Genomic DNA, 24,756 nt, shown 5'->3' with positions numbered 1-24,756 from the left:
AGATCGAGAAAAAGAATGGCACATGCTATCAGGTCCACATTATCAGCCCGATCGAGTCCTCATGGTCCACCCTCGGCAGTCCTCTCTTCAAAATATTTTCCCATGAAAGAGGCAGAAAAGTACAACAGATCAAAAATACTGAAAAAAACTAAACAGTATTTTTTTTCTTTTGTCCTTCTAAATAACTTGCCCCTCTCTATGTCTCCCTCCCCTCCCTCCATACAAATGGAGGAAGGAGCCCTTCCCTAACATTTACTGATAAGATAAAAGAATACAAAGAAGAGTGAAATGGGAATATAAGGAAGAAAGCAATTAAATTACAGGACTTTTCAATCAATTGATAGGTTTTAGTAAAGCCTTCTTCTTTCTAGTGAGAGTCATATGTCCAATCCTGTTCTGAGAGCAAAAACAATACCATATGTAAAAATTTAATAAAGCTTTAAGAAGTAGGCTTAATTGTCTAAAAAAGTTTATGTTTTTGCGCTCTTTTCAATTTTGGCATATCGTTTAATTTTTTTCAGTCGAATATGTATACTTTATAATTTGTTGCAATGTTAGCCTGCCATAAAATGACGTCCAACTTTGCCATTGATGTGGCAACATGGAAATGATGTGAAAAAAAACAAAAATGAGATGGAAATGATATGGAATAAACCAAATCGAATTAAAAATAAAAGGCTTTTTTGTCATCTTTCTCTTACCCAAACTTCTCTCCTCCTCTTGGTCTCTCCCCTCCTAACTCTCTCCAGCTCCACATCTGCTCTTCCTTCAAATCTCTTGCCATCTCTTCCTCCCTTGTCTCTCCTCTACTATCACCTCCTCCTATCCTCTTGGACTTCATCAGCATCCTCTCCTCATCCCATGCGTTTAGAGTCGTCGCAAATCCTATGAGAAAATCTTATGAAAAAATTATGCGAGTTAATAGTCACAACAAAGATATCATATCGATGTATATATTAGACAAAAGGAAAACAAATATACTAACAAAGACAAAAGGATGCTAATGGTTGAAGATAAGAATTTGAGGGAGACTTTGAGTGGTGCAAGTTATCTGATGAAATGAGAGAGAGAGAAGAAGGTGACAGGATGATGAGGTGAATGTGGTTGCGAGCTAGGAGGGATACGAGTGAAAGAAAAAGAAAGCATAGTGTGGATTGCTGCCTTTTTTTGTGCCAAGTAAAAACTAAGCCATGCATTACACGGTCTACTCACATCAACTTATAATATTTCACATCCTAATCATAACTCACAAATAACAGAATAAAACAAGACAAACCATTCGAAACTACTCAAACAACAAAAATATGACACTTTTCTATAGTCAAATATACTGAACCACCTACAAAGAAAAGGGGAACCAAAACTATCAAAAAGAAAAGAGGAGAAATGCAGAATGTATAAAAATTTAAAAACTATTAAGCATCTCCATGCAATGCATTATAGACTCCTACCTTTGAATTCTCATCTCCTAGTTGAACCTCTCTATGAACTTCTTTATTTCTGATTAACGGATTATGAATCATCCTCTTCCTCTGGCTCTAAAAGTTCATATGGCTCTTATCTAGCTTCATCAGCATGTGGTGATAGTACCTCCCATTCCTCTCATATGCTTTTTTAGCAATGGATTGGGTGTCATTCCCACTATGTATAAGATATAAGAAGCAACTCTTCTTCTTCAAGGGAGCATGAGGATGGCAGACAAGAAGAGTGCTACAAGGGAAGATCTCATACTTTCTGATGAAAGCGTAGTTATAATACCTGCGGAGCTTGAATCTTTTAGACATTTTGAAGAGGAGGAGCTTTTAGTTGATGGGTTTCTTCACCTTATCCATGGGAGAGATGGACAGGGCTATGAGGTCCCATGCCCTCCCAAGCATGGGTTTTCTATTTCTAGCCATTGCTTACTCTTGACTCCATTATCATTTCTTTGGATTGCTACTTTGTCTCTATCTTCTCTGCACTATTTATCCGAGTTGCTTGCCAATTTCATAAACATTCATTTTGAGAGACATAGGGATAAAACAGTGAGAGGAGAAGGTATGAGTGGAGTCTGAGAGGAAAGTGGGAGGTGGTAGTAAGGGAGAAGAGGAGGAGATGGCAAGGAATTTGAAGGAAAAGAGAGAGGCGAAGGTGGAGAGAGTTGGGAGGGGAGGGACCAAGAGGAGGAGAGGGGTTTGGATAGGAGGAAGATGACAAACAAGTCTTATTTTATATTTAATTTGATTTATTCCACATTATTTCCATCATATTTTGTTATTTTGCACATCATTTCTATGTCTGCAGTTTAATGGCAAAGTTGGATACCGGTTGATGGTAGGCCAACATTATAACAAATTACAAAGTATACATATTTGATTGAAAAAAATTAATGATATGCCAAAATCGAAAAGGGCATAAAAGTATAGAATTTTTTTAGGCAATTAAGCCTAAGAAGTATGGAATTATGTGAAGTCTTCTTTTCAAGAAATACTTTTAAATTTCTTTCCATCCTCATGCATAACTAAAATAGTTTCATCCCAAGCTTTTAGTAAGGAAATTTTTTTTTTCAAGTGCAACATGGTTCAAAGCGCATATATTTTCTTCCCTTTCTCTCAAACTCAATAATGTGCCTAATAATTAAGTATGTAATACGTAGAATTTTTTTTGGATTTTTTGGCTACATATCTTCTAAAATATTGTAATTGACATGAATATCCTTCTAAAATTGATATTTGTATACATATCCTTATAAAACACATACTTTGTGTATATACCCCTCTTTTTTTCTTTCTCCTACATATGTACCCACACCATCTAACACCATTAAAAAATTAACAGTTTTTAATTTAAATATCTAAACCATCCTTAATGGGTAGGCATGCAAAAAAAATTATATATACATGCAACTAGCAGCTTTGAGAGGATTTTCATACAATTTTATATATTTAGGAGGACTTATATAAAAAATTTTAATTTTATTTTTATCTATTTCAATACATGTTGCAATCGATTTGATTTTTGAAGATTTTGTTGACTAGCTGTTGATATATAGCTCCAGCATTTTTGAGTCCCAAAGGTATGACTTTGTAATAGTATAAGTCTTTTTAGGTAATGAATGCCATCTTTTTCTCATCCTCGGGTGCCATCTGGATTTGATTATATCCAGAGAAAGCATCCATAAAATTTAGTAGCTAATGATCTAAGGTAGCGTTAACTAGTTGATTGATTCTGAGAAGTAGAAAGCTGTCGTTTGGATAACTTTTATTCAGATCCGAATAGCCGATGCACATTCTCCATTTACCATTAGCTTTCTTGACCATCATGATGTTCGCAAGCCAATCGAGGTATGTTGCTTTTTGGATGAAGTCAGCAGCTAACAACTTGTCGACTTCTTTGTCGATGGCTTTCTATCACTCAGGCACGAAACTTCTTTTCTTCTGTCTCACTGGTTTGCACTGGCGTTGACATTCAATTGGTGGACAATTACATCGGAAGAGATGCCCGACATGTCGGAGGCTGATTAGACAAAAATATCAATATTTTTTTTAGGAAGGTCACGAGCTTTTTTTGAAAGTCATCACTCAATGAGGATCCAACTTGGATGGTTTTAGTCAGATCTTCATTATTGAGGGTGCTAAGATGAGTTGTTCAATAGTTTCTCCTCGGCTTTCTTCTTCCCCCTGGTCCAACCCGTCAATGGGAAGGGCTTTGATAGGCCTCTTTTCTTTAATCACAGTCAAGTAACATTGTCAGACCAATTGTTGATCTCTTCTTATTTCACTAGTCCCATTCCTCGTCGGAAAGCATACGAGTAGATGGTATGTCAAAACTATGGCTTGAAGTGCATTTAATCCAGATCGTCCCAATATAACATATAGGCTGAAGGGATTCGAACTATGAAGAAGTTAAGTCGCACGATTGATTGTCGAGATTATTGTCTAACAATAACAGGGAGTTCTATTTCTCCTTCTGCTTTAATCGAGTCGTCTATGAATTCGATTAAAGGCATATTAATTGATTTTAATTGATTAGTAGAAAGTTGCATTCGAAAGAAAGCATCATAAAATAATACGTTAGCGAAGATTCTATTATCAACAAGATTTCATCTTACATCATTGTTGGCTATTATCATAGAAACAACAACAGCGTCATTGTGAGGAGTTTGAACTTCTCACAAGTCTTCCTCAGAAAAAATGATGGCATCATCTCTCTACTGACATTTTGAGAAGCTTCCCGAGTCTTCTGCCCCCCATAGCATCGATCCTTCATAAATCACATTGATCACATCTGCCATCGGTTGAACATGAGTTTCTTCCTCAGCATACGACTAGGGCTGAGGATCAGCAGGCAGCTGCACAGGTCGATCTCGCAGATATTTTTTGAGATATCTCCACCTAATCAAAGCTTCTATCTCATCTTTTAGTTGGATATACTGTTTGGTATCATGATCGTGGTCTCGATGGAACCGACAATATTATTTCTTATTCTGAGATGTCGACAGTGCTTTTATCAACTGGGGTCATTAAAGGTAGATCTCACCTTCTATCTCCATAAAGATCTACGCACGAGGAGCAATAAGAGGGGTGCAAGAGTTATACCTGCTGTCGAAGTTCTTTGACTTCAGACTTGATCGATGAGGTGGAGCCTCCCCCTCAACATGGGTTTTGCTAGGTCTCGCTGAGGTTCCACCTTTCTTCATTCATTTTTTATCTTTATCTTTGGATTGGCATCGGTCAGTTGCATCTTCCTCAGTGCAAATATACTTTTGTGCGTGCTCAAGAAGTTTGGCATAAGATCGAGAAAGCATCTTGTCCAGAGAATAAGTAAATTCGAAACTTTACAGTCCTCTTTTCATGGTCAATACAGCCGTAGATTCATTAAGATCCCAGACCTCCAAGATGGCCGTGTTAAAATATGCCACATCATCTCTCAATGATTCTACGTCTTATTGCTTGACGAAGAAAAGGCTATCAAAAGTTTATAATATCTTTTTTTTGATGCTGAAATGAGCCACGAAAAGTTGCTCAAGCTACTCGAAAGATCGAATACTTCCTAGCTAAAGCTCAGAATACCAGGCCCGTGCAGTCTTCCAGAGAGTAATCGAAAAGGCAACATAGAGGAGAACATTAGATGCCCCCTATAGTAGTACAAGAGTCTTGTAGCTCTCTAAGTGATCAAGTGGATCGATGGAGCCATCATACGGCTCGATCTGTGACATCTTCAATCGAGTGAAAATTGGCTCGTCTAAAATTTATCGGAAGAATGATGGACAAGTACTGATGCCGAGAATGTCGGTAAAATCCCGACTATATATTTGGAGTTAATCAAGCCGTCGATCAAGCTCCTTTAGTTTGCGATCGTGCTCGTCCAACCATCTTTGAGATTCATCGAAGCATTGAGAATATTTTGAGATAGAGCCTTCCCCAGAAGAATTTGATGGAGATCATGATCTCTTCTCCTTCTGCGAGACTCATCGAAGGGAAGAAGATCGATGATCCCTTGAATCGGCATGTGGAGTATACCGGGAGTCAAGGCAAGGTAAGTGCCGAATAAATCAATGACTGGTCCGATGGGAGTGTCGAGTCGACTAGCAAAACAGAGAACGGGACCATCGATTGTGCCTGGATGGCACAATCTACAGCATCGGTTCCTCCGGTCGCTGCCATTGCTGCTACTGCTGTTCTGCATTCTGTTGCAGACTGTGGATAGCCTCTATTAGGATTTTCACTTGCTGCATCAGGACAGCAAATTGTTGTTAGTCCGCTGTGATCACTGGACATGAAGCACTGGACTCTGTGATAGTCGAAAGTGTATCACATTGGGATGAACGTCAAGTGGAGCTAGTGGAAGCATTTTGTGCTCTCATCTTGACCACGATGGTTTTGATAAAAGAGTATATATTCTTTCTCTAACTTCCTCCTTTCTGGTATGCCAAACTGTTGTTGTTAATCTCCGATGGGTTGGTTGACTATGAGCCGAAATGTAGAGTCTAGATGCTTGACGGCAGAAAACCTGCAAGATGAAGTCCATTTTCCAGAAGTTATCCGACAGAGGATCTTCCGATGCTTAAGTTAGTCAGAGAAAGGGAATAGATGAAAGAGCTAAAAACTTATAATCATAAAAAACTTATCCAGTCTCCCTGCTTACCACTTTATATAGGATGGAGAGTGCCGTTACTATATAACTTCCACCTCTAGAATTTAGGATATAGGGATCATAGCATTTATTGGGCGATTATCTCATTAACCATCATTAAAACCAAGTAACAGACCATTTGTGGGCGACTATTATGTCCTACGACTGTGAGTAGTTAATACCTTCGGCAAATAATCATCGCTCGACATCTAATTTTTCGAGATTGAGATAGTCGATAAAATACCGAAGAAATCATCAGTCAGACATCGACAGTATATTGAACTTAATCAGTGAAATACTGATTTAGTCTTATCTATTGGTCTAAGTTGGCTCAATTCGTAAGGTCATATACTTAGTCGGTGGAAAGACGAGGACAGATATTAGTCGGTTAAGTGACGAAGATCTACCCCAACATATATATATATATATATATATATATATATATATATATATATATATATATTGTTGGTGCAGAATTCCGTCGAAGTCGGAGAAGCTGGAGCTGAGATGATCCCGGCCGCCGTCGGGACCTGCAAGGAAAGTCTAAACCGGAGTTGGAGTGCTCTGGCAAGATCCTCCGACGCTCAAGTCAGTACTCTGCTTCAACAGAAATGGAGTGCTCGAGTGAGAATTTTAGCAGAGTTTCGAGATAGAGTTTAGAGCTTAGAGAAGAACGTATCTGGGGATCCCTTTTTATAGACGAAGAGCGTAACTGATTGACAGCGACGTTTGTAACCGCCTGGTAATGGGCCATTCAGAGCCACGTGGAGTTTGTTACAGAAAGTAGTGGCGTCATTCAGGGCCACGTGGAGTTTGTAACGGAGAGTGGAATGGTGTCCGTTGTCGTGACTTGCCAGAAAGTGGTGGAGCCTGGAGAGTGGAGTGGCGTCTGTTATCGCGACTTGCCAGAAAGTGGTGGAGCCAAGCGGAATCCGTTGCAGAGAGTGGAGTAGGGTAGTGGCCATTGTCGTGACTTGTCAGAGAGTTTGGATCTGTCGGCTGAAGCTCGGTTAGGATGTCCGATGGAGCGGAATGACTCTCTATCTCATCGATCTAGGAGAAGCTCGGAAACATCTGAGGTTGTGACGGGTCTACTGTTGTTGGGTGCCCGAACACTGATGCTGCAGGCGGAAACCATCTGCTGTAGAAGTTCGGACGGGGACTTTTTGTTAGGAAAGTTTAATTCCATGAAGAATCTGGCAGAGGGTCGGCCGGCGATGGACTTCAGATGGCGTTGGAGAGGTTCGTCCGCTGGAGGAGTCTGGAGATCTTGTGAAAGTTTGGATGGCGTTGTTGAAGTCCGACTGACGCTATTGAAGGTTGATGGTTGGGGAGGTTCGACAGACACCGGAGACGATCGATCGCTGTAGGAATCCAGCTGCTGGAGCCCGTCTATTGTAGAAGCTCGTTCGGAATCCATCCGCTATGAAAGTTCGAACGGAGTCCGGTTCTTGCAGAAGGCTGAAAGGAGGCTGCTTGTTGTAGAAGCTCGGTCGAAGATCAGTTATCGTGGAAGCTCGGAATAGTGACCTGGCCGGTGAAGCCTGTCCCGTTGTAGAAGCTCGTCCGAGATTCGGAGTAGATATCCGAAGTAGACCACCTGCAATAGGAGTTCGGAGTAGACTGCTTGCTATAGAAGTTCGGAATAGACTGCTTGCTGTAGAAGTTCGGCTCTCGCAGGAGCTCGGGTGGAATTCGAAAAACGGTCGACCATCGTAGAAACTTGGATGGAGTCTGGTTACTGCAGAAGATCGACTGATAGTGAAGCCCAGAGAGCTTTTGGAGCGGCCCGATAGATGAATGGAGAAGCTCATTGTCGGAGAAGTCCGGATGGTATTATGGAAGTCCGGACGGTCGAGGGGGTTCAGAGAGGCGCCACACAAGGTCGGAAGCCGGAAAAGTCCTGGAAGGATCGGTCTTTTACAAACTTCGACTGGAGGTATCTTATACCCAACATATATATATATATATATATATATATATATATATATATATATATATATATATATATATATAATTAAATAACAGAGTTTACTGTCGATGATCTAAACTATTGGATGATATATGTATTTATTTATTATTTTTGAGCAATATAAGAATTTGAATTTAGAATCTCTTCAAAAAATAAGCTCTTTGGGCACCAACTAATAATTATTTGGCTATTTATATATATATTCATACATAGGATAGGCAACAAAAGCAAGATCAAGGGCATATATAGACACTCACAAATACAAATAGAAGTTAATAACCGCAAGTTTCACTTTTCTTGTTTTCTCTACATCTCCCTGGATCTTCGTAACATAAATGTAGCGAACAAACAAATGTTTATAGTTGGTGCTAGAAAGAAATGTATAGTAATTTTTTTGAGAGAAAAAAAAAATTATGATCAACTTCAAAAAAGTGTATTTCAATAATTACACCCACCTGTACAAACCCCGCACAAACACACAACTTTTCATCGTTTAAAATTTGAAATATTCCTAAGTGGTGTGGTCTTTAATTTGACTATTCTATTATTAATTTTGAACTTGAGATGCGTAGACACATTCTCCTCTTGAGGGAAGATTTGTCCTTCTAATTCTAAATTTGGAGGTGAGTAGCTAGATTCATTCTTCTTCCAAAGGGAGGATCAATCTTCTTTTTTTTTTTTTTTTTTTTTTTTTTTGATGTTAGAAGTTTATTTGTTAACATTAAAATTGGGTTTTTATAACATGCAAAATAAGTAAAAAGCTAGGCACTGGTTTTTCCCCTTTTTTTTTAATCCTTTTTAGGAGCTGGGGATTGGCTCGATAATGCGTTTCTTCAAGCTTGTTCAAGAAATCAAGCTTGAAAATTTGCTGTTTATATAGCTTGGCAGTGATCAGCTTGTTGTGCACCCAATTGAAGGCAAGGTAGATAGGACCCGCAGTGCGGTCATTTTCCAGGCGGTGAGAATTTTAGGAAGCCAGGTGAAGATTAAAGCTGCTTTCCTCTGCCTTTTTCTTTGCTATGGTACACCACGATAGAGAATCATGAAGCGTTGAGTTCTAGAAATAAACGGAGTAAAGTTGGGACAGATGTGCCTATTTCATAGGAGCTCCTTTCCTTTTTTCTAACTTTTTTTTTTTAAAACCACCGTGAGATCATTGCTCTCTCTTTCAAAAGCAACGCTTGAGCTGTTACCAAAAAAAAAAAAAGCAACGCTTGAGTAAAATTTATAGTTTTAAAATTAAAACTGCTTCTCTGCACTGTTTTTTATGTGATGTCAAATAGAAGACTTAGGTTTGGACCGTCAACTGTATAATTTTTTGCGTATACTTGGAATATAAATATTAGTATCATTCCTTTTTTTTTTTTTTTTTTTTCTTCCTTGTGTGATGCGAAAATTTTAATGAGTTGGTGTTAAGAAAGGAGGGTGGGGACTTGGAAGTGGGGGTGGTTTGCTACCCCCACAAGGGTCCAGGGGAAGGCAAGGGAAGTTGGTGGGAAGTTGCTTTGTGAAAAGCAAGTATTGGTATTGGTGATTTGGTATCATCACAGTCCTCATCATTAGGAGGGGACATGAAAGACTTATGAGAAAGACTTTTGGTATCATGTCTTCAAAGTGGAAAGTGTCCTCACAATTTTTTTTTTTTTTTTTTTTTTGGCCCCCTAACATAGATGGGAGTGGAAGAAAGCAAGCATCCATCTTCCTCCCAAAAGAGAAGGTGGGTACGGATACAAGTTAAGATGCGCCCCAAATGACGTGCAGCAGCAAAAAGTCTGAGTCACTGTGGTCTTCTACAGAACCATTAACAATCATTACAGAAGAAATAACGGCTATTTATCTGCTATTTGAGTTTTTTCTTCAGCTTCTGTTTCGATAATTTGACTCAAAATTTTATATAATTCATGATTAGGATCGATAAAATCAGTAATTTTAAAATTATAAATTGAGTTAAATCTATATTTATAAATATTCAGATATAATTTTGGAGTTAGATAATTTGAATTCAGAGAAAAAATTATTGAACTTAATGTTCTCCTATCAAGATTAAATTATTTTTTTCTTTCCAGAGATTTAGGCTGATCCATAGAAAATTATGTATAGATATTTATGAATATAAGTTCAGCCTAATTTATAATCTTATGATTTTATTGATTGTACTAACTCTGACTCAATGTCTGAATCATATAAAATTTTAATATAATTATTCAAATAACTCTTTCATATTTTTTGAAAATTTAAAAATAATTATTATAATAATCAGAGTAACGGCTATTTATCTACTATTACAAATTTTTATATTTTTTGAAAAATAAAAATATAATTATTATAATAATAATATTAGATATTGTAATAAAATAAACTTAATCAAATCATCGTGATTCATTGATATACAATTTCCAATTAGCAACTGATGAGGAGGAGACTAGAGAATGGTCTCGTTCTTTTCCCTTTAAGATTAAATTATTTCTTAAAACTAAATTAATATCAATTATATTTTCTATCCAGTGCAAATTCAGTTTTTCAAAGTGATTAGCGTACAACACATGTTACAGTGGAAAAAAGATCATATTTGCTCAAACAATTACTCACTAAACAAAAAAATTATTTATAACAATTATAAAGAATTAAAGGGGCATATGATTCACGATTAGAATTGGTATGGGTTAGAACGAGAATAAAAATGTCCGTACTTCAAAAAAATATTTGATTCATTAAAAAATTAAAATAAAAATTTAAATTTTTAAAAAATAATTATAATTAAATTTTAAAAAAATTGAAACATTCGTTTTTCATTCTGAAATTAGAGTGAAACTTTTTCAGCTAAATAATTAAAACGAAAACATTCATTTCCATTCCAACCTCCAACTCCTCCCAACCATACACCTTTTAAAATTTCTAAATATTATTTTATTCATAAATGATAAAATTTAAAAAATTATAGTCATAATTTCTGTTGTAACAACCATGCACATGATAGCCATGATATTACCATCTTCCAGACAAAATAATGACTAAATAACAAATGATCATCCTCCAAATACCCATTAATAATAAATAGAACACAGCTAACCTAACAAACACTCGAGACCCATCATACCGTCGGGAGTTACTCGAACCAGTGAGTCACGGTAAAAATGGCGGTCAAACGTGCAATTTAATACCCAAGATCACGGGAATGATGTAGGTGCACAGAAGCCGGTGACTGGACCTGAGAGATATAAGAGCATATTATTTTGAAGACGCTCCGAGATGCTCCAGCCTCGCTTCATTATTTGCCCCAAAGTTGGGGCAACCCAACTTTACTCACCGCCTTTCATTTTTACCCCACTTTCAAAAGCATAGGAAAAAGCATGATCATTGCTCCCAAGGTTTTCAAAGCAAGTGCAGTGAAAATAAAGAGACGACTGCAGACTCGACGTTCCAGATATTAATATATTAATATTTATTTCTATTTTATAAGATGAATGTCATATTTATATCTTATACTCAAAAAGTATTATTAAGTAAAAATAAATCAAATTAATATCATACTAATATTTATAAAAATTGATCAATACTATAAATTATTAAATAAAATTATAAATAAAATTCAATATTTAGATATAAATCAAATAATCATCTATTCATTTCCATATTTTTTACTAAATATAGGTACAAAATATTAATTAGATATTTAAATTTTTATTTATAATAACTTTTTAAAAAAATATTATCCGATTCATCTTCGACCTTATCTTTAAATTCTTGGAGAAACCCTTATACTCAGAGGAACTTTACAGAATATTTTATATTTACCATATATAAATATGTCTAAAAAAAAAAAGTGAGGCGAAATATCACGAGATCAGCATGGGCTTCTTGTCCGTTACACGGAGATCGAGACTGCACGAGTCCTAATGCAGTCAGACTTCTATTCCCCCCATATTTTCTCTTTCTGAATTTAAAATTACTTAAAAATATTGGAGGGAGAAATAAAAAAAAAAAAAAAAAAAAGGAGAGAAGCACCTTTATTCCGTCTTTTCCATTGCTCTGTTTCCCTCTAAGAGACCACCACTGCGAAAATCTTTGAATCCAAGAACACCGTAAACAAATCTATTTAATATTATAACAGATTATAAAAAAATAAATAAATTATTAAAATATACGTACCAGATACTTGGCCCCATGATATTAAATAGAAAGAGCAATTTTACTTTTATATTTTTGATATTCGTATCTAATATTAGTTTATATTCATACCAGTAGGCAACCAAAACTCTTCTTAGTTCTTACAATCCCTTGAAGGGCAAGAAAGACGGAGAGAGAATTTATAATATATATCCCTCTCAACAAAACCGGCAAAAAAAAGCAAAAAGAAAAAGAAAAAACCGAATTTTTCAAAGAAAAACCACAAAAATTCGGACTCAGAGGACGGAAGCCAGGCCGGCGACGACCTTGGTACCCGGCTTCCCATCCTCTGGCTTCAACTCCGGCGGCTGACACGGAGACACCACCACGGTGATCTTCTCCTCCGCCGCCACACCGGAATTAGCCACCTGCGAACTGCCGGACTCCTCGAAACGAAGCTCGAATTCACCGGAAAAGTTGACGGCCGAGATGGAACACGGCAGTTTGCTCTCACTCTCCGCCTTCGCCTTCCCGTCATCGTTTCCGTTCTCCTGCTGGGCTTTGACGATGGCGGTGGTTCGATGGTAGGGGGACAGCCACTTGGCCTTCATGTATTCCGGCTTCCTCCATGGAGGAAAGCTGAGGCCTTTCTTCTTGAGGCTTTGCCTCGCCGCATCGGAGGCGGCGGCGACGATTTGCTGGAGCCGGTCGGGCTTGCCAACGAAGACCGACGGCAGGGATTGAAGGACGGCGCGGTAGTGCTTGGTGGACCGAGCGATCTCGAACTCCGATCGGAAGTCCACGTCCACCAGGAGACGCTCGCCGCCGGCGATGATGACGTCCACATACTCGTACTCTCCTGCCATCCCTCCATCAATCAGCCACTCTCATCGATAGAAACGACGCAGAGAGAGAGAGAGGGAGAGGGAGATGAGGGTTTGGAGAGATGGATACCGGACGGATAGGAAGGGGTTTTCTCCCACCGGGACTTGCAGATGGAGGCGTCATAGCCGAGGAATTGGAGGCCGTCGGTGACGATTCTCCGGCAATCGTCTTTGTTCTTCCAGTTCTTGTTCTTTTCCACGATCTTTGACGCGTCCGCCAAGAGATTTCTCTCCGCGAGGCTCGCACATGGCACTAGGCCCTGTAGGAACAGGGAACAGGGGTTTTAAATTCGAAAAGAAACCGATTAAAAATGGAAACTTTAGGAGGAATTATTGCAAGATTGTGACGATCGTCCAGAAATGATGGAGATTGGCCCGATTGGGTAAGATTATGAGTACCTTAAGAATCTCCGCGGCGTCGCCGGAGGCGGCCGGGGCATCGCCAGCGAGGACGTCGAATTCGTCGTCGGAGATGTCGTCGCAGTTGCCGTTGAAGCAGTTGCAGCGGCTCCGCGGCGGCTTCTCGTTTCCCTCCTCGATGAAGCTCAGCACCATTCTATCCAGGCACACCGAGCTAGGGTCCACTGCCTCGCCATCGTCCCTCTCTTTGTCCTTGTCGTCGCCGGTGCCGGCGATCTTCTCGGCGGAGGAGATCCGCAGCACGCTCGGGAGCTGCCGCTCGAAGAGCCGCTTCAGGCGCGACTTGCCGGCGGGCTTCGCCGGATCGGTCCGCACCGCTCCCTTCTGCCCGATTGGCTGGATCTTCATCTGAAACGGCATCGCTTTCGGAGACAAAAAACCACCCTTCCACGACCACTATTCCATTCCCAAACCCCCAGACTCTAAAACCCCAACCAAAGTCGGCGTCCAGATCCCGAGATCAAGGTACAAAATTGGGGAAATCGGAGATAAATGCGAAGATTCAACGCGGATTCCTTCGTTTCCCCTCCCTGATCACACACGCAAGGAAACTAAAACTGGAAACTTACTGATGACTTCTAGAACAAAACCAAGCTCCAACCAAAGCCACAACCAAAAGAACAAAAAAAAAAATAAAGAAGAAGAAGAAGGAAAAAAATAAAGAGAACGCAGTCAAAACTCAAAAGCTCATTAATGAAGACGGAGAAGCCATGAACACGCCAATCTCGCTGCAATTTCTCTTCAAAAACCGAGTCCCAAGCGATGGAAAACGAGTTTCGATCTCCATAAAGGTGTCAACTTTGTATCTAGAGAAGGGTCCTCGATGGCCGGAAAATTTCCTTCGAGATTCTGGCGATCGTAAGAGAAGTCCAGACGGTCGGAGAGGAGATTCCTTCCATTAATTACTACGGCGATCGGAGAATGGGGCTCGGGGGCTATGGAGAGAGGTGAGGGCGAGTGGGGGAGAGGGTTTAAATCGAACTCGGGATCGGGGGCCCCTGGTCCGACGTGGCTGGGATAGAGCCCAACCGCAGCTCCGCTACGTGGCGCGGATTATGGAGCGGTTTTATAGCCGTTCCACGATCTTTCCACGTGTCCCCCCGGCCAGTCCCAGCGTTGGACGCGCCACCCCCTCGTTTTACTCCCTCAGGCCGCTAATTTCCAAATATGCTCCTACTCATTTACAGAATTACCGACGTACCACGATCCCACACTGTCGAAGGAGGAAGTGCCCCCTCGAAGCGAAAGGGGCACATCGGGAAAGACGCACTAGAGCGGTACACTGTTTCATATACCAAAGATACCCCTATTACAGACCAACATTCACGATCTAAGTCACCTCTTCGCTCGGCCATCGGAGCGGCGAGAATAGGGTACGTGGCTTTTTGGAAGATAAGCGGACGTTTAGGGGTTTGGTTCCTTCGAGAAAGCGGTTTTATGGGTCCCACAGCTGGAAATCCGTACTCCCTGACACGAGCGCGCGTCGCTATCGACACATGGCCGGCCTCCGCGACGCGAAACCGCTGGCTTGTTATGCGGATGTCCGCTTGCAATGAATGATCGTGCGGGAACTTTGGGGCCGTCTGATGGGAGATTCTGATAGAGACGGTGTCTGGGTACACGTTACTGAAGGTATAATTCGTTCCGTGTACTGCAGGGAAGTGGGAAAAGAGGGCAGCAGCCAGTGGAAAAAGGAGATGGATTTATTTGAACGTCATGCTCAATTGTTACGTTTGTGCCACAGAAGGATGGGGTGGGTAATTTGTGGGGTTGAACAAGGTTTCCAACTCTACAAGCAACACAGCCAAGGGGAATTTTGGATATGGCTTCCTGGACGCATTTTAGACAATAGAATTGAATGTGCAAAAGTATAAACCAGACTATGCGCATTCTAGTCATTTATTTTCAAATGGCATCATTCTTACCTACTAACATAGAAAGAAAAAACTCATTTGGCATTTAGGATGCTTTAAATATGTGGATAGAACATGATTTGATAGACATTCAAAGAATAGGTTGGAGCCATGTATAATGATTAAGAGTTATTAGGTCAGCATAAAGTAGGTGTAGAGGCTTTCTATATATTTGTGCGTAAGAATTTCATAATTTCTATTAGGAACTGACATAAATGAAATAAAAATATATTTGAAGTAAAAAGTATTATTAGAGATCTTACATGAGATAATCTTGGTAGAAGCTGATATCAAGATATGAAAAGCATCTTGAAACTTAATGAAATTATAAATATTATCAATAACATTTCGGTGTCATGGTTAGCACTTCATTGCTCATTGCACATGTTGAAAAAGACTTTCAATTTGGATGCAAAAATTGCCATTCTCTCAAACTTTATGTAGTCCTAGGATGATAAATAGCAAATTAATTTTAATAAAATATTAAAATTTTTGAGTTAAACCAAAAAAAAATATTGAATTTTGAAAACAAAATCCTCTAACCTTATTTAAATAGTCTATTCTCTTAAGCATCCGCTATGTAGCTTACATATAACTATTGAGACTATTGTATATTTTATTTTCAAATAATTTTTATCCTATGAGAATAATAACGGGAGATGCAGTCAATCATTTCATATGTTTAGTTGAAATAGACTACAAATCTCAAACACCAACAAGGATACTTCTTTTCAAGAAAAAATGTAGTTTAACTATTGAGACTTAAGTACTATCAACAAGATAACTAAATTGCTACCTCTGAAGTGTATCAAACAAAAGAAGAATTTAGAAAAAAATTACACTTTTTAAGTTTAGACAATTTACACTTCAACCCCAAAATTTAAAAGTATCAATTACTTATTAAAATTTTTAAATTTGATGCAACACGATCAGCCATCTATTTAGGCTCTAACATCGTTAATGGAGTGAGAAGAAAAGATAAAAATATCCTTGATTTATAGCGATTTTTTTTTTCATTCATCTACTAGATTTCAAAAAAACTCCATCCTACATAATCCATCCATCCATATAGATCTTAAGGCCCTTCATTCTATATCGCCCAACCACTTATACAGATTTCAAAGTACTCTATTCTTTGTTATTTACCACCTACATAAATTATAAAATGCTCCATTCTTTATCATTTATTTGTCAGCATAAATTTTAAAATTCTTCGACCTCAATCATCCATCTACATGCATAGCTCTCAAAAAATGCTCTATTCTTTATCATCCATCTACTTACATAGATTTCAAAGCACTTCGTTTACATTCTATTTACTTGCACAAATCTCAAAATGCCAAATTCTCTATCATTCATCTACATAAATCTCAAAAGACTCCATCCTATACCATCTATCTGCTTGTATAAATCTTAAAGCACTCTATCCGCTGCCATTTATCTATCTGCACAAATCTTAAAGTGCTTTTTCCTCTATCGTCTATTCACTCACACAAATCTCAAAGTGCACCATATTCTATTATCCATCTATCTGCATAAATCTCAAAATACTTTATTTTTTATCATTCATCCATCTACACAAATCTCAAATCATTCCATCCTTTATCATTACTCTGTCTACATGGATTTCAATATAGTCTATCCTTTATCATCCATCTATTTGCACAAATCTCAAAATGATCCATCCTTTGCCATTATCTACTTGCATAGATCTTAATGCACTTTATCCTCTGTCATCCATCTACCTACATAGACTTCTATGTACTCTATCTTCTATCATTCATTTACATGCATAAATCTCAAGATATCCTATCTACCGACATTCATCCATTCACATGAATCTCAAAGCACTCCAACCTCCATCATTTATTTGTTTTCATAGATTTTGATGCCTCCCATTCTTTGTCATCTATCTATCTACACAAATCTCAAAGCACTCCATGCTTTGTTATTCATCCACTGGTATAGGTCTCAAAACACTACTATCCCTCTCCTTTCCTTCAAATTCTGCCAAAATAAGAGACTCTAATCTAGTGAGATGGGCAATTCCAAAATTTTATAAAAAAATTAGTTATCATGTGATCCATATATAGTAATATCTTATAATAGAGACTCGTGGCTATGCCACACCACAACAAATTAAAAGTTTGATAGCTAATTATTATTTTTAAAATTTTTAGAATTTAAATATAAATAACTCAAACTTGAAAAGTTGTCATTATAAAAAAAATCTATGAGTACACCTTAATTAGCAATTTAGCAATTCCAAAATGGAATAGCTCAAACTTACAGTCACTGTTGCGGCCAATCGCCTCGTCGTCCGATCGTCGGGGAACGGACACCTGCAAAAATGAGAAGTCCACACTGACCGGAAGTGGCTCCGGCGGGGACCCTCCGACGGTCAAGTCAGAGAGGTGACTGGGCAACAGTGAAATGAAGACAGAGAGCTCAATCGAGGGAGAGAGGGAGAGAGGTGCGAGCCCGTGTTTTTGGAGTCGAGAAGTGGGGGGAGCGGATCCCTTGCACTGTTGCCTTCTCCGATTTATATAGTGGAGCACGGTATGGCACCGTCATTAATGGCGCAGACAAGTGAGGAATTGTCAACTCACTGTAGACTGTCAGAGTCGTCGTGAAAGTGTCATATCGCCGTGGGGCTGTCAAATTGCTAGGGTTGACAATGCCCTCGGCGGGACAATGTCCCTAGATGGCCGTGCCGCATGCGGCTGTCAGGACTGACGAGCTCTGGCGGCTGTACGACGATCGGAGGAGTCGACCGACCCTAGGTCGGTGGCCAGCTGAGTGGCGTCGGGGTCCTCCGTTGGTCGGCGAGTGAGTCGGCCATCAGACCCCCGGGCTCAGTTGGTCGGGAAAGGTACGCCCGACATATCACCAGTCGGTGATGGGCCGCTAATTGGCTGGTGATGATGTCTGTCAGTCGGTTGGTCGGTCCCTCCGGCCGTCAGTCGGTCGGTCGGAAGGTCCCTCCGGCCGTCAGTCGGTCGGTCGGAAGGTCGGTCCGATCGTCAGTCGGTCGGTCGGAAGGTCGGTCCGACCGTCAGTCGGTCGGTCGGTCCCTCCGGTCATTCGTCGGTCGGTCGGTCCCTCCGACCATCGGTCGGTCGGTGGGTATTCCCCAACAGTTGCCCCCCTCCACTCCTGAGTCGGATGGTGAGCTAGCCGATGCTTTTATTTGGGCAGCAACCCTGGGCGATCAGGAGTGGATTTGTCGTATGCCAGATTCCGACCGTACCGCGGGTTGATCCGATGTCAGGCGTCTCATGAATACCAAGCAATTCGCTGGTGTCAGACGTCTAGTCGGTGTCAGATGTCACGTCGGCGTCAGATGTCAGACGTCACGTCTTGTCGTCGTCAGACGTCACGTCGGTGTCAGCAGGTCGGGTGCCGGACGATGCGGTGTCAGATGACTGGATATCCGGCATCGATTCTGAGAGCGTGGGGCACCGTCAGGCATCCCATCGGGAACGCGAATCGACGCGGGCGCATTAATGCAGAACTGCGGCCCCGTTTGCCGCGTGTCGAAGGTGGTTGGCCGGCGCCCTCCGCATTTAATATGGGCGGTGCAGCCGTCCTGGGATGGGGCGCGCCGAATCTTCAGGCCACCCAGAAGCCGCCACGTGTCGCACATCCGTGAGGCCTCGGTCGGCGCGGAGACATCTCGACCGTCGGACGGCCCTATATATATAGGACCACCCGGACCCAAGACCTCACTATCGCCATTTTGCTGTCGAAACTCTGTCCGGGCGATTTCTCAATCGTCGCGGGCAGAGCTTTTCTGCTTCCAGAAGGGTTTCTTCCGGTTCGTGGTCTTCCTTTCCTCTTCTTCTTCTTCTTCTTCGCCTCTTCTTCTTTCCCTTCGCTTCTTCTTCTTCTCGTTCGGTTCCGGTGTAATGGCCGAAAATCCGACTCGGGGAGCTCGGTTGGGAAATCCGACTGACGACTCTCAGTCGACTCTGGAAGTTGAGGTTTCCTCGCTTTCGGGGCCGAATGTTGATCGGCTTCGGGAGCAGTATCGCATCCCGGAGCAGTTTCAACTCTCCGCCCCAGAGGCCGGCGGTCGGGTTAACAGTGTTGGAAATAGTGTCCCAAAGCCAATCGTCAGCCTATTGACGGTTGTGCTCCTTTTGTATTAGTACATGAATTATAAATAAATAAAAGTTATTTTGGTATTTTTTCATCACAAATGTTTCATCTTCTAATGAACTCCTGTGTTGTGGTGAAGTCCTTAGGACTATTTAGACTCGACAAAGGAGGATTTGTCGTTTAGTCCTTAAACATGTTCGCGACCAAATGATACGTTGTTACCAAGGACGACAATATTTATCGAGCATAGGTCGTTGTGTGCCATATGGGTTGGTTGTCCTCATAACCAAAGAGTGTGGAGACACTGGTATGGCATACAGGTGAGATGTAATGGTACATCTGCACTGAACGTGACCAACTCCGGAGCTATTTCTGCTGTCAAGATTTGCTCCGATGGGATATGGGTATAAATGTCCCTCCGACCTGAGACCGCCACGGTGACTTGCAAGCAACTCACTGCACTTAGGTACTGGACTACCTGAATTTCTAATTCAGTGACGAAAGGTTGCTGGGTGTAGTCAAGTACTTGACTTGTCGGTGCGTGTGTCAAGATGGGATTGACCACTCCAGTTTAGGAGCTGTGTACAGTCGTGTTTCAATTTAGCAAAACCTTGGCCAGGGTAGTCCTAGTGAGGAGTCACAGGACTAATTGAGTTGAGCACGATTCGGATGATATCATCAGGGTTGACAGTTTAACTCTGAGTCATCCTAAATACAGGGGTCAAAAGGGATGAATTATACGGTAACCATATTCACGTAGGTTCTGAATGTTGCGATTGCGATTATTCGACCTATCCGGTCGTCGGGTACCATTGCTAGATGGTCACTTCGATTAGTACAGAAATTGATTCCTGTGCTACCGGCTTAGGTTCGAACCTGCGGGGTCACACACATTAGAGGTTCCTTTCTGATCTGATGGCTGATTATGAGTCTTATCTATCTGGAACTCTATGATTGAGAATTAGGATTCTCTAATCATGAGTTCCACACATTTTGGGTACCGGGGTCAAAATTTTGAATTTCGAATTTTGAATTTGAAATTTGAACTCTTTGATCAGGGTTTCATATCGATGGTCTCTGATGCCTGATTGCCCATCGAATTTGGACTCAATATTTATGAGAGGTTTAATTAGTGATTTAATCACTAATTAACTCAATTTGATTGAGTAATTATTTTTGGATCAAGTCCAATTGAATTGGATTCAGTTTGGATTGACCCGATTAGGTTAAATGTTGACCTAATCGCTAAGGTGGTTTAGTCTCTGATTTGATCAGGGGTTAGGTTTAGTTAATTTCTGATTTGATTAGGATTTTATTAAGCCTAATTAAGCCTAATTATATTGGGTTTAATTTGGTCTAATTGTGCTCAACCTATTTTAAACTAGGTTGGCTCAATTTGAATCAAACCACCTTGTTTTAAATTCCCTGCGTCACCCAACTTCCTTGCACCCATTTGAATTCACGAGAAGAAACTTCTCGTGAAATTTTTCTCACGTAAAACCCTTCCCCACGTCCTCATTTGTGTGCCATATGGATGGATAAAATAATTAGTTAGCCATTCAAATTCAAAGCATGTTTGAATTTGAATGGATAACTTATCACTTGCCCTTTCATCCTTATCTATTTTGTGCGCCACATTACTTACACGAGAAAAGGTTTCTCGTGAAACTTTTTCACGCACAAAGAGCCATGCCCCTTCTCTTCTCACACCCAAAAGGATAGGGATAAGTTGGTTTTCGTTTGAATTCAAATTTGATTTGAATTCAAATGTGTAACCTCTTGTCTTTATCCTCTCACGCGGATAAGACACGTTCGACGTTGTTTTAAAAAGAGGAGAAAGGTGGGACGTGCGTAGAAAAATTAGGAGAGAAACTTTGGGGCGTGAGGAAGGCTTCTGTGCAAGGTGAAGGTCCAAAACCTTCCGAGAGAAAAAGAAAGAAAAGAGAGAAAATTGGGCGCAGGGTTTTTGGTGTGTACCCTAGGGTTTCTACCTAGGGTTCGGGAAGTGAGATTGGTGTGCCACGAGTATCGTGAGTCCACCAAATTTTAGAGAGAGATCCATCAGCCTCTCAAGTAACTGTCCAGATGATCCAGAGCATCCAAGAAGTCGGCACACATCGATCGAAGGAGTTCGATCAACATCTGCCATTAAAAGGGTGAAATCACGAACTAGCATTCGTGAGGAGCTGATCAGACGGGAGCTTCGTGTGGACGATCCGCAGAGGCCAGATAGTTGGGTGGCTGTGACGTGACGATCAGAGCCCTCCGACGGTGATCAGATTGCGGTGATCGACTACCCACAAAAGGTGATGTGTTCTGAACACAGTACTGTAAAACGTTTACTGATTCAAATTTGAATTTCAAATTTAAATGCATGCTGTTGTATCATATTTAGATCCTAGTGTAGGGTTAATTAGTATTAATTAATAAGATTAATTAATAATTCTGCTATAAAATAGTAATTTTGAAAAAAATTTAAAATTACCATTTTGCCCCTGCACTAAATTTTTGCTTCAAACAGCCCTCCGCCCGGCCATCTGGCGTTGTATGTCGAAGACCTTCGCGCGGGTCTTCGGCTCCCGATTCCGGAGTTCGTCCGAAATTTGTGGAACTATTACGGACTCTGTCCGGCGCAACTAGCGTCGAACTCCGTCCGTCTCATAATTAGTTTTGCACTGTTGTGTCAGCTCTTGCCGACCAACCCTCATATTTTGCTCTTCCGGGCCTTCTTTGTGCTCCGACCCCACCCTAAAGCCCGAGGGTGGTGGCTCTTCAACCCCTGGAAGGGCCTTTCCTTCATCACTGGTCTTCCATCGTCTATCCATGGGTGGAAGAATCAGTTTTTCTTTGTTTCTTCTCCATCTTCTTGGGGCTTTCCTTCTCACTGGGGCGTGCCCCGAACTGAAGCCAATGACAACAGCCGGGTGGAGGCGGACGACCGGGAGGACTTCCACTGACTAAAAGATATGTCGGTCCCGAAGCAGAGGGAGCTTGTTACCGAACAAGCTCTCTATGACGCCGGCTTGAGCTTGGTCCCCCGACTAGGTATCGCCCGATCCCCCGATCCTCTTTTCCATTCGTCCCTTGGTCCGGTCCTTTGATTCACACCTTTGTCGGTATCGCAGGGACACCTCCGAGAATGCGGCCGACAGACGCTGAGATTCGGCAATTCGCGACAAGGAAGAGGCCAGCATCGGGGGCCGGACATTCGCGCCCTCCGAAGAGGCCTGCTCCAGCGGCGCCGATCATCGAAGCATCGGTGACCGACCAATCGGAGCCCGTCATAGCACTCGCGGCTCCGACAGCGTGTGCGGAGGAGAGGCCGGTGGAAGAAGCGGCCGAAGGAATGTCGGCTGCCTCGCCGGCAGCGGTGGAGCCGGTTGACGTTCGGGAAACCGAACATCATCCGACGATGTCTGTGGCCGCAACGGGGGGTGCTGGTTCTACTTCGAGCATCCCCTCGCTGTCGGTTCCGTCGGTCGGGGCGGCCGATCGAGGGAAAGCCCCGATGGACCCCGCGGACGAAACAAGGTCGGGGAGCCGCTCTGTGCCGCCCAGCGCACAGTTCCCCGAAGGGGCGTCGGCATTGGCTGACCACAACCTGACGAGGAGGTTGTGCCAGGGGATCCTCCTCCCGGCCGCGTGGAGTCGTTGAGGTCTCGGCAAGTGACCGAGATGCTGTCCAAGTTCTATCCGACCATGGTCGAGGTAAGCTTTGTTTCGCCTTCTTTCTCCTTAGAATTTTTCTCACCATGTGTTCCGGACCATGGTCGGGAGGCGTCGTCGTGGCGGAGGAAGCCGTCCCGGAGCAGGTGGCGCCGACTGCCAGTCCCCCGCCGACCGAAGGTCCAGCTTCAGCCGTCGTCCTAGCGCCGATCGTGGCCGACACACCGGTCATCCCCGATCTTCCGTCGGTCGAGGAGATCGACTCAGAAGGATGATCGGGCCTTGCCGACCTTCTTTTGTCTTTCCTGTTTTTGGAACACTTGTAATCGGGCTTCGATCCGACTTTGTAAATCTTACCTTTAACTTTGAATGAAAACTTCTTTCACTTTTTCTTTCATCTCTTTCTTTCACGTGTATTGCTGAATGTCTTCGTGAGTCGCTAACTTATATAAGTCTCTAACCCATATAGGTCGGTTAGGACGTTCGGCAACTCGTGCCGCCACGAAGGTAGAGTAGGTCCCGACTTTGGATCGGCCTTCGATAGTCAAGGTCGTCAGCCGGGCGCATTTGTTGAGTCGAGAGCCGACCGAATGGTGGCAAAGGTTCGATAGTCGGGTCTCCACTGACGCGTTCAGTCGAATGTCGTCCGACGCATTCAGTCGGGGAAACGACGATAAGTCGGATCCCGATGCCCTTGCGTCGGGTATTCATGCTGCGCCTTTTGATATACGGTGGTAAGCCGAATATCGTCCGGCCGATCGTGGCTCGGTCGGTAAGTCGTGGATGCGACTAAGATCGCGTTGTGCGATAGACGGTGGTAAGCCGAATATCCTTCGACCGGCCATAGCCTGGTCGGGAGTCGCGACGTCGGTCGCGTAGGCATTTCGCCTCTCTTTGGTCGGGGCCTGATCGGCTTGTTAGCCGATGGTTTGGCCCGAAAGTCCGACCGTAGAAGGAGTGTCAACTCCCATCCATCTGGATGCATCGGTCCTTGTAAGGGTCCGATTCATCGTCGGCCGTCGAAGGAGTGTCAGCTCCCGTTCATATGGGTGCACCGGTCCTTGTAAGGGTCCGATGTACCGTCGACCGTCGAAGGAGTGTCAGCTCCCGTTCATATGGGTGCACCGGTCCTTGTAAGGGTCCGATGTACCATCGACCGTCGAAGGAGTGTCAACTCCCGTTCATATGGGTGCACCGGTCCTTGTAAGGGTCCGATGCATTACCGACGATAAGGCCGTCGGTTTCAGGCGGATACCAAGTCCAAGTCGGTATGTCGGGGCTTGGGCTTGGTGAGCTCCGTTCGTTAGTCGAAGAGTTAAAACTCCGAGATTTCAAACCAAGTTCGTATTCCGACCGAACAATTACAAAGTTCATTGGTAATACAACTTCAAGTTGTCGGCGTTCCAAGTTCGGAGAATGGGCTTCCCTTCAAGGGTCTCCAGTCGGTAGGCTCTGGGACCATAAGTGTCTGCTACCTTGTAGGGCCCTTCCCAATTTGGAGCCAACTTCCCTTGATCCAGGGGCTTCGAGACCTCAGCCTTCCTCAGGACTAAGTCACCAGGCCTGAAAAGCTTTGGTC

At 42.3% G+C, this 24,756-nt stretch overlaps 1 protein-coding gene and 1 pseudogene across 1 annotated transcript; both read right to left on the bottom strand.

Annotated features, from left to right (window-relative positions):
• Window positions 1–1,415: 1,415 nt before the first annotated feature.
• Window positions 1,416–2,099, bottom strand: LOC105056774 (uncharacterized; annotated as a pseudogene).
• Window positions 2,100–12,256: 10,157 nt separating this feature from the next.
• On the bottom strand, window positions 12,257–14,428 carry LOC105055693 (uncharacterized). Its single transcript, XM_010937618.3, has 3 exons — window positions 13,477–14,428; window positions 13,148–13,337; window positions 12,257–13,052 (listed from the first exon to the last, which is right to left on the bottom strand). The coding sequence occupies exons 1-3, from the start codon at window positions 13,855–13,857 to the stop codon at window positions 12,490–12,492; spliced, it is 1,134 nt and encodes a 377-aa protein (XP_010935920.1). The 5' UTR covers window positions 13,858–14,428; the 3' UTR covers window positions 12,257–12,489.
• Between the last annotated feature and the right edge of the window lie 10,328 nt (window positions 14,429–24,756).

Source organism: Elaeis guineensis, chromosome 2 (genome assembly GCF_000442705.2).
Source record: "Elaeis guineensis isolate ETL-2024a chromosome 2, EG11, whole genome shotgun sequence".
NCBI classification, from domain to species: Eukaryota; Viridiplantae; Streptophyta; class Magnoliopsida; order Arecales; family Arecaceae; genus Elaeis; species Elaeis guineensis.
Note: the sequence above shows the minus strand (reverse complement) of the source record. Positions and strands in the feature narration are given on the sequence as shown.

Bases quoted from the DNA above. Each gene is read 5' to 3' on its own strand.
- LOC105055693 (XM_010937618.3), bottom strand. From the start codon at position 13,857: ATGCCGTTTCAGATGAAGATCCAGCCAATCGGGCAGAAGGGAGCGGTG. The intron at 13,338-13,476 runs GTACTCATAATC...CTGTTCCTACAG, and splicing joins ACGCCGCGGAGATTCTTAAG to GGCCTAGTGCCATGTGCGAG. The intron at 13,053-13,147 runs GTATCCATCTCT...GAGGGATGGCAG, and splicing joins AACCCCTTCCTATCCGTCCG to GAGAGTACGAGTATGTGGAC.